Source organism: Beta vulgaris, chromosome 9, assembly GCF_026745355.1.
Source record: "Beta vulgaris subsp. vulgaris cultivar EL10 chromosome 9, EL10.2, whole genome shotgun sequence".
Lineage (NCBI taxonomy): Eukaryota > Viridiplantae > Streptophyta > Magnoliopsida > Caryophyllales > Amaranthaceae > Beta > Beta vulgaris.
The window spans coordinates 24561247-24577067 of record NC_079210.1 but is presented as its reverse complement, the minus strand read 5'-3'; the positions used below and the strand labels follow the sequence as shown (position 1 = coordinate 24577067).

Sequence of the window (15821 nt, the reverse complement as noted above, 5' to 3'; positions counted from 1 at the left end):
GTAATTTCCTTTTATAAAATAGTTTTGTTAATTTTTTGTTCATATGCATTGATTGTACTGACTTTGAGTTGTTTAGGAGTGTTGTTTAAACTTATTTTCTTAAAATATAATTTATTTAACAGGGGTAAAAATGTGATTTCAGATGGGGACACCGTTGCTCCCATCTTCCTAGCATTTTTGGCACGCGATGCGTGCGTGCATAGATTTTAGCATTTATTTTGGGCACACGTAAGTGTTTAAAAAGATGATATCATTCACTTATGCTTAATTATAATTTTATGCGCAGCATAATGTGGAATAAAAAATGTCATCTTTGAATTGACATGTTTAACATCTATAATTGTTAAAAAACTATACTAAAGTCGCTGAAAAGAAAATTATTAAATCATCTACCAAATTTTACAGTGACGGTATTGAACAGTTAAAAATCTGATTTAAAAAGATAATAACATCTACAAAAGAACCTTAATAATTTACATCACTATCAAAATAATTTCAGATAAAAAAAACATGTCCATTTGTATATAAATACATAAGATTGTCAACGCACGCATCGCGTGCATATGCAACTAGTATATATATAGGTTAACAAAGACTTAGATGCCAAAGAATTGGACGACATTAATAAACATAACAATAAATATGGTAAGGAATTGGATGATATCTGTAAAAACCAGATAAGATGCCGGGGGTAGGAAAACAGGCTGTGGAATCGAAGTCATGGCAACAAATAACTGTCCCTGGTTAACGACATTCATTGTGATCACCAAACAAAGCTGCCTACGACTTTAAGGCCACAATAATATTAAATTGGCTGAATTCATACTGCCCCACAACCAGCGCCCAATTGAAGTACATTTATGGATCAATGCGTAACTGCAAATGCAAAATAAAAGTATGGGAAAAACACCCAACTGCTAGTTGTCACGGTTGAGCTAAGTAATAACCTTAGAATTTGACCTGGATAATTTAATATAGGAATTAGAAAATACTCTACTTTCTACATTGTGAAAAGAGAACAAAATGCAAAATAAAAGTATGGGAAAAACACCCAACTGCTAGTTGTCACGGTTGAGCTAAGTAATAACCTTAGAATTTGACCTGGATAATTTAATAGGGTTATGCTATATGCAGCCCTTAGGGCTGCATATAAGACATAAATACATTGCTTAAAATGGAAATTAGTTGTCAATTTATGACAAAAGTTTGCATTAATTTATGTAATAAATGATCAATTAATGCTCGTTTTTTCCATATTTAGCTTCTTATATGCAGCCCTTAGGGCTGCATTTAGCTTTTCCCAATTTAATATAGGAATTAGAAAATACTCTACTTTCTACATTGTGAAAAGAGAACAAAATACTACTGTAATTTTTTTGGGGTTGGGGGGGGGGGGGGGGACTGTACAAATGTGGAAGCTTTTATATGAGTAACAGATCTGTAAAATTACTCCAGCTCAATAATTTGTAGGTATTTTAATTAGAATAATGGAACTAAAATATAAATTCGAAAGAAATATTTAGAAGGAAGTAAATATTCAAGTTGAGCTATGGACTATAAATATTTCATACTTTGGTTTATCCAGAATTGTATACCATAAATCAAATTGGCAAAATTTCCTTTGTGCTATGTATATTTCCTTCAGCTTCACCTGAAAAACCTTCAAAGAGATCATATTCTTCTGTCCTCCCAAAGCTTAAGGTCTAACGAGTACTACTACTACAAGTCTACAACTACCAACACTACGAGCATTAGAACTGATTTCCAACATCAAAACTCAAAAACCAATCGAAGTTGGTCTTGCATTCAAACAAGAAAAAATGGGTTCCAAGTTACAGATAAAAACAGAATACAAAGATGAAGATACAGAAGATGAACCTGTGTCTCCTACAGGGCAATACTTCAACAGCAAGACCATGTCAGTTCGTGTCCTTGGAATTTTGGAGTCCGAAATTTCTATTGATACTTCCTGCGCTGTTCCACTACTACAAGAGCTCTTTCTTCCCATCAATCCAAGATTTTCATCCATTATGGTAATTTTCTCACTCTTGGTAGCTTCTTGTGTTCATTGTTCAAGAGTCTGAATCTAGTTTTCACTGAAGATAATAATAATTTTGAATCGATGTTGAATATAACACAGGTATCTGATAAGAAAGGTGTAAAAAAATGGAAACGAGTGGAGGTGAACCTTCCGGATCATGTCAATATTCCAAACTTCCCAGAGGGGTTGTCTCCAGAAGCATACGATGACTATTTTGATGAATATCTGACTGAAATTGCAATGAAGCCACTACCAAGTGACAGGCCATTGTGGGATATTCACTTGATAACATACCCAACAAGCAAAGCAGCTGGACACCTTATCTTCAAGCTTCACCATGCACTTGGTGATGGCTTCTCTCTCATGGGAGCACTTCTTTCTTGCATGCAACGAGCTGATAATCCTTCTATGCCATTAACATTTCCAATGCTTCAACCAACTTCAAAAGCTAACAGCAAACCTGTGGATGATGTTGGCTGTCTGCCAAAAACCTTGTCTGTAACCTACAATACAACCTGTGATTTTGGATGGAGTTTTCTCAAGAGTAGTTTAATTGCTGATGATAAGACACCAATTCGATCTGGGGGTGACGGCGTTGAATTCCATCCAGTACAGATCTCTACAATCGCATTGTCGCTGGATCAAATCAAACAAATCAAAACCAATATAGGAGCGGTAACAGATTCTACTCATTTCTAATTGTATCATCTTTTATTTTTTTATTACCAGCAAAAAAAATCCCTACTTCACTTCTTTTCATTCAACAAGGGGGAGGGTGGCAAATTTGAAAGGTTCTTTTAAATGTTGCTGCCACATTAACTCTCGCTTCCCCCACACCATCAAATGAGACATTAAATAATAAAAATGTTGATTTCAAGATTCGAACTCATGACCTTTCATTTAATATGTTAATGCATTAAACAACTACACTACAATCTACAATACTCATGTTGGTTTTTGTGAGGGAAAAAATTATTTAAAAACAAGATATACTCATGTTGGTCTTTGTGAGGGAAAAAATTAAAGACTTCAAATGTACATTGGTAAATTATCCAGGCTTATCATCCGGGACAAGAACTAGTTGGTTTTTTAAAAATTGTTCTCCTTTTTTCAGAAGATAGCTTATTTTTTGTGAAATTAAACTTAATTTTGCTGAGCTTATTTTTTTGCTCAACTTAAACTTGTTTTTAGTAATTAAACTAATTTTTATGAAATTGAACTTCATGTTGCTAAACTTGACTTAAATCTGCTAAGCTCAAGTGCTCAACTTACTTATGTTAGAAACTTGTTTTAATAAGTTAGAGAAAAACAGAGCCTTAAACGACGCAAAAGTATGTTTGATATTTTTGAAAGAAATAAGGAACCTGTTTGTCAGTCTTATGATTTATGCCTTTCTGGTTCAAAGTTAGGCTACTAATCTTAAAAGTTCAAACGTCAGAAATGCAGTAGGGATTCATTTTTTTTTTTTTTTTTTTTTTTTTTTTGTTTTGAGGATGAGATTCAGTAGTAGTTATATAGCCGAATAGAAGGGCACCTAAGACTAGTTGACTATAGTACTTTGCAGGAAATATCAGAATTTAGAACCTTTATTTTAAGACAAAAAAAAATCTTAAGACTACGACCATTCGACCACCTTGAGAGTAGTGTAGCCTTGGGGTTCTTTTCCTCCGCAATTTACATGAAGAATGATAAATGTCTAATCAGTAGATATTTACCAAATATTTAACATCTACTCCCTCTGTTTTTAAAAAAAGTCTTTGTTATTGTTACTATACAACAGCCTAAAACTGCCATCACTAGCAGCACAGACTTAGAGAAATAGCACGAACCCAGGAAAAATTTTCTTTGTGTGTATTGAACTGATCAGGAAGCACTGATTTTATAAGAGAAAATCAGGCCAAAAAAGGAACGCAGTAAATAGGGAGGATATTATGGGATTGCCATTAATTTCAAAAAGTTAGTTAAGTTTATTCCCCAACGCAACGCCCATGGCCCAGGATGCGCGCGTGTGATAGCAAGCCCAAACCAAACATGATATCCAACCATAAAAGCATCTCAAGTACCAATTCAATAATTAGAAGGGAGGAAGAAATATAAAAACAAGGAAGTATTCCCTCCCACAATCAATGTGAGACAATATAATAAAAGAAGCTAAAACTTTTCAAGCCTTAATTCCAACAATTACATATACCAATGAGAATCAATTTGCGTGGGGTATAGGATGGGTAAAGTAAAAAAGAGAAAGGGTTAAGATAAATAAACAAATAAAAAAAGGATTAGAGTAGGAGAGAAAAATGGTGTAAAATTGAATTAATAATGTAATGGTGGACCATATGATAAGGACATGAGAGGGTAAAAAGGGGAAAAAAATCCAAATAAGGAATAAAGTAAAAGAGGGAAGATCTTTAGGAAATTAAACGCACTTAAACGAAAAGATGGAAAATCTTTAGGCAACGGAGGGAGTATGTGACAGCACACAAGTGACACACATGTCATAATATTGTTTGTTCACAAAAAAAATTACTTTTGCAATTTTTTAACTTGTATATCTCAAAATATATACTTTAAAAAAATAAAAAATATACCAATATTCATATATTTTTATTCTCTACAAATAGACATCCATTTTGATATAATTTCATCATATTTTTATTTTACCCTTCTCTATCAAACGTAATGAAATTATATCAAAATGGATGTCTATTTATAGAGAATAAAGATATATGAACATTGGTGTATTTTTTTTTTTTTTAAACATATTTTTTGAGATATACAAATTTAAAAATTGCAAAAGTAATATTTTTATGGACAAACAATATCATGAGTCATGACATGTGTGCCCCCTTGTGTGGTGCCACATGGATGTTAGATGTTTCTAAATCTCTAACTGTTAGACATTTATCATTCCTCCAATTTACCCATGATGAAATTCATACAAATTAGCCCAACGGTTAGTTATATGCACGGAAATTTAAAGACAACCATAAGAGGTGGCCAGGGTAGAAATACTCCCTCCGTCCTATAATATAGTGCTTGTTTCTTTTTTACACGGCCTCCAAGACGTAACTTTGACCTTTGATATCTTTAATTTCGTAATAATAAAAAATATAAAAAGTTAATATTATGAAACTACATATTGAGACGAATCTAAGAAGATCCTACATGAATATGTTTTTTTATATATACAAATGAGAATATTCGATCAAAGATTTTAAAGTTTGACCCACCAAAAATGAAGTAGGCACTATATTATGGGACGGAGAGAGTAGTATAATAGGTGTGGCAATAACATAAGAATTAGGCCCCTTTTTTTGGACTACTCGAACCTTAATCGAAACGAACTGATCTGAAATGAGCTTAACATAATAAAGTAATTGAACCTGTTGGAACCCAAGGGAACACTCAAGAAGGGGGGGGGGGGTTGAATTGAGTGGTGAAATCTAATCGATTTTCGCAAAAATCCTTTAACAGCTCAGTGCCAGGCTCTGAGCTGAACACTCGAAAATTACTAATTTGCGTTTTTGCGAATAATAAACTTAAAAGATATTAGATTTGACACAAGATATAACGTGGTTCAATCTCACCTCTGAGATCTACGTCCACAAGAAACAAAAACTCTTTTATTTCTTTGAATCCTAAAATATCAAACTCTTGATACAATACGATTCCCCTCACTACTAACTCTAGTAATGACTCCCAACACTTAACTCTAAGTGTTGACACTCTCTATAATATGAAAGTTACAGAAAAGAACGATCCTCAAAGATGTGCTTCTTAGTCAAGCAAATAGAGGACAATTACAATTGTGAAATAGTAACTTAAACCTAACCGCTCAGTGCCAAGGAAATAGTTTTCAGCTTTTTAATTAGACTCGATTTATCTCTCTGAAAACGTGAGATTTAAAAGTAAATTCTGATTCCCTTTTATAATACTTGTTTAGGACGAAAATCACTTAAAAATATCTTTATCTTTTAATCCTTGATTTAAGGGATAAACTTTATCTTTTTCTATCTTTATCTTTTAAACAAACAAAGATAAGCTTTCCATCTAGATTTTCTTTTTCAACTCAAAGTCTGTTTATATCTAAACATTATTTTTCCAAATCCTTTTTAGAAAATCAGAAAACATGTTTTAATAAAACTCTGTTTTATAAAAATCTTTTTATTAAAAACACGGTTTTTACTCAAAACGATTTTTTATCAAAATCTTTTTCAAAAATTCGTTTTATATAAAAACACGGTTTATAAAATCTTTTTCAAAACTTGTTTTTATCAAAATCTTTTCAATACACGTTTTTATCAAAATCTTTTATAAAACTTGTTTTTATTAAAATCTTTTATACACGCAATTTTTTAGAAAAATCTTTTTCTTTAAAAACTCGTTTTCCTAATCCCTTTTGATTTCTGATTTTGAAAACTTATTTCCTTTTTATATAGAAATATAATTTTAATATAATTATTTACTTTCTTAACTCAAAGAAGATAATAATTATATTAACTTTATATTTCTATATTGAGCACATTGCATATTACTAAGCATATTACATTTTAATCTCAAGTTACTATTCTAAGAAATTATAAACTTGAACTTCATTCTTGATTCTTCTTTTCTTCAAAGTCTTCGTTTATCAATTTCTTTCTTCATGCATCTGTTGCAACTGTTACATACTTTCACACTAAAATATATTATATTAATTTTCATCATCAAAACATAATATGTGCATAAAACATAACATGTACATGCACAACAATTTTCCCCTTTTTGATGATGACAAACCATGAATATAATATTGTTAAATAAACATTTGTTCCCCCTTAAAGTATGCATATATTCTTTTGTTCCCCCTCAAAGAATGCATGGATTATTCACCCTTTATAGAACCTATCCGTACATCAGATTAATAGCATTCAATTATTCACTTTTGTCCCACATGCTCATTTATATTCAATTCACATTAGCTCAACCTAGGATATCATCAAGACACAAAGTCAATATTATATACCTTCTTTTCCCCCTTTTGTCATTCTCAAAAAGTACATAAAGACAAACAAGCATTCACATAGTCAGAAGAGTTTAAAATAACCCAGTAGCTCAACTATTTAAGCTAGTGATGCTGGTGCTACAACAAACACCAATTCACAATCTCCAAGATAATCCAAAATAACATCCAAAAAGCATCAAAACAGTTTCACAAAAACCGACATGTTTTTCCAAAAACTACAAGGAATATACAAAAGTACATAGTAGGACTAGGATAAAAGGAAAAGTGTTTATATTGGTGATAACCTCAAAAGCCTGAAATATATTGGTGAGCCACAGACTATATGGATAATACTGAGAGGTGATAGACAAAATTTTCATATGGCGAATCATAAGATGTGGAAGGCTAATCGGTATCTCGTTAGTTAACAACCACATAAGTACCTGATCCATTATCAGACATTCCCCTCTATTTTCAATCTTGGGAAGAATAGATTTAGTAATCAAGTTTCGAAGGATTTTGTGTTTGGCTGAGATTCTAAAAGAAACTTAACGACATAATTACCTAACCACTGTGTGGGAAAGATCCGACCATATAGAACCCTTGGAGAACTTGCAGATTCCGAAACTCCTGGTTGTTTAGAGGAGGTGGGCTGACCGGAACTCACCCCTTTCCGTTTGCGAGAGTGAGAGGCGTCAGGAGGTGTAGCAGCGGAAGTGCTCGGAGATCGCGTAGGAAGGCAAGGAGAAGTCGCGGACGGTTTTTTCTGGGCCGATCTTGTGGCGGGTTTTGGAACGGGGTTTTTTTTTTTTTTTTTTCCGGGGCCGGAATCTTTTCAGGTGGAGTTTTCTCGGTTTTTTCTGGGCCGGATTTTTCTTGACCGGAGGTTTTTGCGGTTCGATAGTTTTTTGAGCCGGAGGTTTTTTTTTTTTTTTTTTTTTTGAGAGGTGGGGTTTTGGTCGGTGATTTTGGGAGAGGCGGTGCGGTGATGACGGTGGATCTGGAGAAGAAGTGGCAGCGGTGGTGGGTTTCTTGGGGAACCGCCTGGTGGTCTTCCTTCCCATGGTTAGGGTTTGGAGGTGAGGAGGGAGAGAGAGAATGGGGAGGTTTTGAGAACTTGAAATGGGTTAAAGGGGGACCGGTTTTTTTTTTTTTTTTTAATTGGTAGGGGGATGGTGTTTGGCTTAAGTTCACTAGCTACTTCTAATGCCTTGCATATATTTTAAAACAATTTTGAACACAATTTTTTGAAAAAGTTTTATAATTTTGACAAAACAACATCAATGGATATTTTAGAAAACATGATACTTTTGGAATTTTTCATAGAATTTTTCTAGAGCAACTTAGGTGTCAGTTATCAGGACAGCATCAATAGCCTTTTCAGGAGTCTTGGATTAAATCAAAAATCTGACTTAGTGTAGATAGAATCTTTCGAACTCTTAAGCATGTAAAGGGGGCAAATAAGCACACAAATCAACTAAGTACTAGAAATCAATCCCAAAGCTAATCTAAGTTTTTTCAAATCTTTCACGAGCAAGTGGTTTAGTGAAAATATCAGCTATTTGGTCTTCAGTACAAATAAATTCAAGGGCTTCCTTTTTCTACATGATTACTTGTTTGTTTTAGGAACCCATATTTGCTTGGGTCCCTTTTTCTTACGTTGAGCATCTAGTATGTCTTTCCTAACCCAGATTTGAGTAACATGTTTGACATTCTTTGCAATTCGATTTTTCTTTTTGTTGCAGTCGTCAATTAGATGACCATTATTACCACAAAAATTGCAAATTAGATATTCAGGAAGGCCACGTATTTTCTCTTTCGAAAGTCTCTTTCGAAGGTTCTGGCACTGAGCCTGGCACTGGGTTGCTGGTCAGTATATCCTAATCCAGTTTTGTTCATGTTGTTTGTGGTGCAAGTTAAGTAATTTAGAGCATTCATCCCATTAGTCCATTTTTCGTGCATCTTTCGAGCAATAGAAAGTTGTGATTCCAAAAATTCAACTGAGGTATTTAAATCACTACTTCTTTTTCGGGAAGTCTCTAAGTCTCTTTTAACTTTATCCAACTCTTCTCTTATTTTGCATCACTAGGCAGCATAGTGGAACAATTCTAGATTGTTGTCTTGAGTTCTTAAGATCATTCAACTCGTGATTTAATTTTCAATTTGTTCCTCAAGACTAGATTTTTCAGCTTGGAACTCAGTGACTGGCACTGAGTATTTACGAGATTATCAACTAGAGTCTTTTCTTGTTTTGTGTGTTTATCTCTAAGTCTTTCTCGTCAATCCTTTTCATCAGAGTTTTTTTTTCTTTAAGTAATTCCTTATATTCTGTTTCTAATCCAATTTTTAGCCTGTCAAATTTTTTATTTCCTTTTTATGTTATCAAAATTATCATTCATGTTTTGACAATCATCAATTACGTTTTCAAGCAATATGACAAGCTTACTTTTGGAAAGAAGATGAATTGAAGGTTTTAAAGAAGTTAGACTTACCTCACTGTCTTCTTCCTCTTCAAGAGGGTTCGAACTTTTAGCCATCAAGCATAGATGTGAGTCGTCATGGCTCAGTGCCGTCTTCAGAGTTGTCTGTACAGCATTCAGACATAATTTTGCTTCGTGGCTCTGAGCCTGGCACTGATCCTCGTCAGAATCCGAGTCTCCCCAGACTGCTGCGATCATGGCTTTCTTGTACTCCTTCTTGACTGCTCCCGTTTTTCTCTAGGCTTTTCTTCATCCCACAGAGGGCATTCTTTAATCCTGTGATCATACTCACCACACTTGAAACAACCAGAGTTAGTAGCACTTTTCTTAGGGTTAGAAGTAGTGCCTTTACCTTTGAAGTTTCCACTTCTCCTGAAGTTGTTCTCTCTGTTCTCTTTTAAGAAATTTTGAAACTTTCTAGTTAGAGACGCTACTTCTTCATCACTTTCACTATCATCCGTTTCTACTTCAGTTTTTAAGGCCAACCCTTTATTCTTTGGTTCATTTGATTTAGGATCTAAAACAAGTTCATGGTCATTAAAGAACCAATTAGTTGTTCTAGTGAGAGTTTTGTTAGATCTTTAGCCTCTTGAATAGCAGTGATTTTGGGAAGCCATTTATTAGTCAAACTTCTTAACACTTTTCTAACTAAATCTTCAAAAGAATATATTTTTCCTAAGGATCTTAGTTCATTAGTTATTAGTGTGAATATGGTAAACATATCTTTAATAGATTCTCCTTATTCATTGTGAACAATTCATATTCATGGACTAGTAAATCTATCCTAGACTGTTTTACCTCGTTTGTACCTTCATGGGCCAATTCCAATGTGTCCCAAATTTCCTTAGCAGTGGTGCACGCCGAGATTCTTGAATATTCATCAGGTCCAATTCCAGATTGGAGAATACTCATAGCTTTGAAATTCTTTTCGGCCTTTCCATAGTCAACAGAATTTACTCATCTTCCTCCTTGTCGATCAGGTTTCCTTCATCATCTTTGTTTTGAATAGGAAGAGGTCCAGTCTTTATGATTCTCCAGCATTGAAAGTCAGAACCTTGAATGTAGATCCTCATCCTAGTCTTCCACCATCCATAATCTTTCCCATTGAAAATTGGACACCTGGAATACTTGTCACGAAAGTCATCTTGTGTGTTCATGATTTCTATTCTCTAGATGTGAGTCTTACGAGAATAGCCTGCTCTGATACCACTTGTTGGAACCCAAGGGAACACTCAAGAAGGGGGGGTTGAATTGAGTGGTGAAATCTAATCGATTTTCGCAAAAATCCTTTACAGCTCAGTGCCAGGCTCTGAGCTGAACACTCGAAAATTCTAATTTGCGTTTTTGCGAATAATAAACTTAAAAGATATTAGATTTGACACAAGATATAACGTGGTTCAATCTCACCTCTGAGATCTACGTCCACAAGAAACAAAAACTCTTTTATTTCTTTGAATCCTAAAATATCAAACTCTTGATACAATACGATTCCCCTCACTACTAACCTAGTAATGACTCCCAACACTTAACTCTAAGTGTTGACACTCTCTATAATATGAAAGTTACAGAAAAGAACGATCCTCAAAGATGTGCTTCTTAGTCAAGCAAATAGAGGACAATTACAATTGTGAAATAGTAACTTAAACCTAACCGCTCAGTGCCAAGGAAATAGTTTTCAGCTTTTTAATTAGACTCGATTTATCTCTCTGAAAACGTGAGATTTAAAAGTAATTCTGATTCCCTTTTATAATACTTGTTTAGGACGAAAATCACTTAAAAATATCTTTATCTTTTAATCCTTGATTTAAGGGATAAACTTTATCTTTTTCTATCTTTATCTTTTAAACAACAAAGATAAGTTTCCATCTAGATTTTCTTTTTCAACTCAAAGTCTGTTTATATCTAAACATTATTTTTCCAAATCCTTTTTAGAAAATCAGAAAACATGTTTTAATAAAACTCTGTTTTATAAAAATCTTTTTATTAAAAACACGGTTTTTACTCAAAACGATTTTTTATCAAAATCTTTTTCAAAAATTCGTTTTATATAAAAACACGGTTTATAAAATCTTTTTCAAAACTTGTTTTTATCAAAATCTTTTCAATACACGTTTTTATCAAAATCTTTATAAAACTTGTTTTTATTAAAATCTTTTATACACGCAATTTTTTAGAAAATCTTTTTCTTTAAAAACTCGTTTTCCTAATCCTTTTTATTTCTGATTTTGAAAACTTATTTCCTTTTTATATAGAAATATAATTTTAATATAATTATTTACTTTCTTAACTCAAAGAAGATAATAATTATATTAACTTTATATTTCTATATTGAGCACATTGCATATTACTAAGCATATTACATTTTAATCTAAAGTTACTATTCTAAGAAATTATAAACTTGAACTTCATTCTTGATTTTTCTTTTCTTCAAAGTCTTCGTTTATCAATTTCCTTCTTCATGCATCTGTTGCAACTGTTACATACTTTCACACTAAAATATATTATATTAATTTTCATCATCAAAACATAATATGTGCATAAAACATAACATGTACATGCACAACAGAACCGAAAATAATTCCAAAAGAACAAGTCCTAAAAGACATACACTCCATTCCCGTAACATCTTTTGAGTTTATGCATATAGATTAAGGTTATTACATCAGTATTCAGAATTGATAAATTATACTTTCTCCCTTTATTTAAATATTTACAATATATTTATTTTGGAATGTTTTTACAATACTTGCAACATTACTGTTTTAGGTAAAGTGTTATACAACAAAAGCCTTAAGTAGTTCATTATTTGAGCACCGTGTTTCACTCTCTCTCCTTCTCCTTGATTCATGTTGTATTTACAAATGTTACAAGTATTAAGAAACGGATGAAGTATCGCAGTAATGTTTTAAACTCACAACTCAAAAAACACAGTGACAGATAGTAAGCAATATAAGATATTTACAGTTACACAGATGCTTATATTGAAATGGAGTTGGAAATTATTTTTTTACTCCTAAAATAGAAACCAGGATGCAACTAATGAATAATTTACTCCTGCAGACAATAAATGATGTGCTTACTGGCATAATTTTCTTTGGAACGCGATTATACATGCAAGCAACAGGCAGAGATTTTTGCAATTCTGAATCAACAGCACTAGTGCTGCTCAACACTAGAAACATCGATGGTTACAAGTCCATACACGAAATGGTGAAAAATGACTCTGAAACAAAATGGGGAAACCAGTTTGCTTTTATGCACGTCGCACTTCCTGCCTTAATCGATAATAAATCTTCGACCCCCCTTGAATTTATCTCTGAAGCAAAGGAAATCATTAAGAGGAAGAAAAATTCTTTGGGTGTCTATCTCACTGGTCAGAGCCTGGAGCTTATAAGGAAATGTAGAGGTCCTGAGGTGCGTTACTTATCATACTTAACTATGTTAACACTGTCTTGTTCGAACTTTTTTATGACTATGCTTCACTGAATAACTCATCCATGTATAACAGTATAAGGTCATAGATTATAGAGGAAAGATCAAAGGAGAAAAGAAACATAATAGACGAGGTGTATTAGTATATACATTTCTTGGCTAATACCCATCTGCTGCTCTACTAATCTAATTCCTCCACCCTTTTCATATTATTACTATTATGTTTTTCTCTTTGACTGAAAAAAAAAAAAAGATGTATTATCTGATGGGTATAAACATTTAAAGCTATTTAATTTGCAATTACACTTACAGAAATCCTTAAAGTGTCTGCTAATTTTTCAGGTGGCAGCTCAGTTTATCCATAGTACATTGCAAAAATCAACGATGACAGTCTCAAGTATGATTGGTCCAGTGGAAAAAATGGCCTTAGCAAATCATGAATGCAAAGGATTGTATTTCATGGTCGTTGGCGTCCCTCAGGTAAGTTAGCAAAGGAAGAGGGGTCACAGATTGCTGAGATCACTCATAAGTAGTAACTGATCTCTTTTTCTTATACAACCATGACCCATGAGGTGGGGAGGTGGGGAGGGGATAAGGGGATCCCTCAGCAGTAGCGGAGCCAGCAGGGGGACATGGGGACAGGTGTTCTGGCCTCTGGGTAGCAATCAACCCTGTGTTACATTACACTTATTGAGGTGGTAAAGACTCAAGAGGAAAGGGAGTAGGGAGAGGGGAATCATATCACACATCAATTTCGCTATCTTTCACAAAAGCTTATAAACGCATATTATCCATCCCCTGAATTAACTTCCATTTTCCTTTTCACTTCCGTCGTCCCAACATATAAGAGATCCTTTTTGGGGCAACTCGTAAAAGGATCCTTCATAATTTTATAGTTAATAACATACAAATCATCTCATGTGCTTGAGCGACCCACATCACTACTATCACATACCCACAAAGATAGAACTACTGTTTCATTACCACATTAATTATTCTCAATGAAACTACAGACAAATCCCATAATCAATTTACTTGAGCACTAATTTATATATTTTTTAAAAATTCTATTTTATCGACAAGAATACACAAATATATATACTGAATATAAAATTTAAGAGCATATATTGATACTGTACTGATAGTTTTATATATTTGCAGAGCCTAACGATAACAGTTCTAAGTTACATGCGGACAATAAGGATTGCAATAGGCGTGGAAAAAGGCTATATAGATGAGCAGAAGTTCAAATCATGCATAGAGAATGCTTTTCAGCTTATATACAAAGCAGCCGTTAAAAACTAACACCTATGATGAATGATGACAGAGAATTAGCTTTGGATGTATTATGTATACTGGCAAGGAAGTATTTTTTTTTCTCAAAAGAATAAAAATTTCGTTCTTATCGATGAGAATAGGAAGCAAAAGAAGATGCTTACTGTTTCATTTATGTAAAACTGCATTAATATTCTTATTAAATTGTTGCAAGGAACTCATCATTTCCATGAAACATTCCCAAGTTTTTGTGAAGTTTATTTGGTTCTTAAAAGATGATGTTAGGTATGTCTATATAGTTTTGATGATGATAATAATAATATATGCTTAATGTGTATGGTTGTAACAATGGTCCGAGAAAGATTATCAAGAATCAAAGTCAATGAAAGGGTTGAAGACTTTGAAGAAATGGAAGCTCAAGATATTATTACGTGTTTAGTTATTCTTATGCAAATATAAAATATTAGAACTTTGTGATAAATTTTTTGCTAAAGATAAAAATGTGAAATTAGAATGATTGTTATTTTCTTAGAGTTAAGGAAATAGATAATCATATTGATTTCATATCTCTACATTAAAAAGAAATACTAGTTCGAAATTTAAGACTATCAAAGAAAACATTTTTGATAAAGTTTTTATAAAAAACCGATTTGTAAAAGGATTTTAGAAAAACCGAGTTAAAGATGTAAAAATCGAATTTAAGAAAACGTTTTTGGAAAATAATTTCGAAAATAAAAGAGGTGTTAGTAAAGATAAAAGGTAAACTGATTTGGTCATCAAGTTTTAGATAAACATTGGTTTGAGAAAACTTATCTTATAAGGGTTAAAGATAAAGATGAAGTTATAAGAAGATAAAGATTGTTTTCTTAAAGAAAAAAATTTGAGGATTGTTAAACATCGCCCTGAAATTACTTAAAATCGCCCAAAATATATTTTTATAGACCATTTTACCATTTCCTCTTTTCTACACTACCCACCACCCCACCACCACCAACCTACTGTCATTTCACCTTCTCCTCTTTTCCCACCACCCACATCCCACCACACCTACCTTCCCTCTCCTCTTTTCCACACCACCCCCCACCCCCACCATCACCACCTACCTTCCCACTACCACCGTCGACCTCCACGCCATCACCTAACGTCCTCCACCGCATCCACCATGGGTTGAAATTTTTTTATATCGGCGAACGTCCGGCCAGGACGTTCAGCCCATGGGGCGATCGTCCGACCAGGACGTTCATCCCATGGGGCGATCGTCCGACCAGGACGTTCATCCCATGGGGCGAACGTCCGGCCAGGACGTTCGCGCCATGGGCAGAACGTCCTGGCCGGACGATTACCCCATGGGCTGAACGTCCTGGCTGGACGTTCGCCGATATAAAAAAATTTCAACGGCGGGAACAACACAAGAGAAGAGGAAGGTAAAGGGGAGGCTGGTGGGTGGCGGTGGTGCAGCAGGTGGTGGGGTCGTTTGATATTGAGGAAGAAGATATAGAGGGTTGGGTTTGATATTGAGGAAGAAGAAACTGATATTCTGGGTGGGGGTTTGATATTGAGGATGAAAGAGAAAGAATGAGGTAAGAAGGGTGGTTGTGGGTGGCGGTGGTGC

At 33.8% G+C, this 15821-nt stretch overlaps 1 protein-coding gene across 1 annotated transcript; it reads left to right on the top strand.

The window, feature by feature from the left end:
- The first annotated feature begins 1469 nt into the window (after nucleotides 1-1469).
- On the top strand, nucleotides 1470-14464 carry LOC104902819 (wax ester synthase/diacylglycerol acyltransferase 4). The gene is made up of 5 exons (XM_010690722.4): nucleotides 1470-2033; nucleotides 2141-2716; nucleotides 12563-12916; nucleotides 13277-13414; nucleotides 14096-14464. Exons 1-5 carry the CDS (start codon nucleotides 1821-1823, stop codon nucleotides 14237-14239), a joined length of 1425 nt encoding a protein of 474 aa, XP_010689024.2. The 5' UTR covers nucleotides 1470-1820; the 3' UTR covers nucleotides 14240-14464.
- The last annotated feature ends 1357 nt before the right edge of the window (nucleotides 14465-15821 follow it).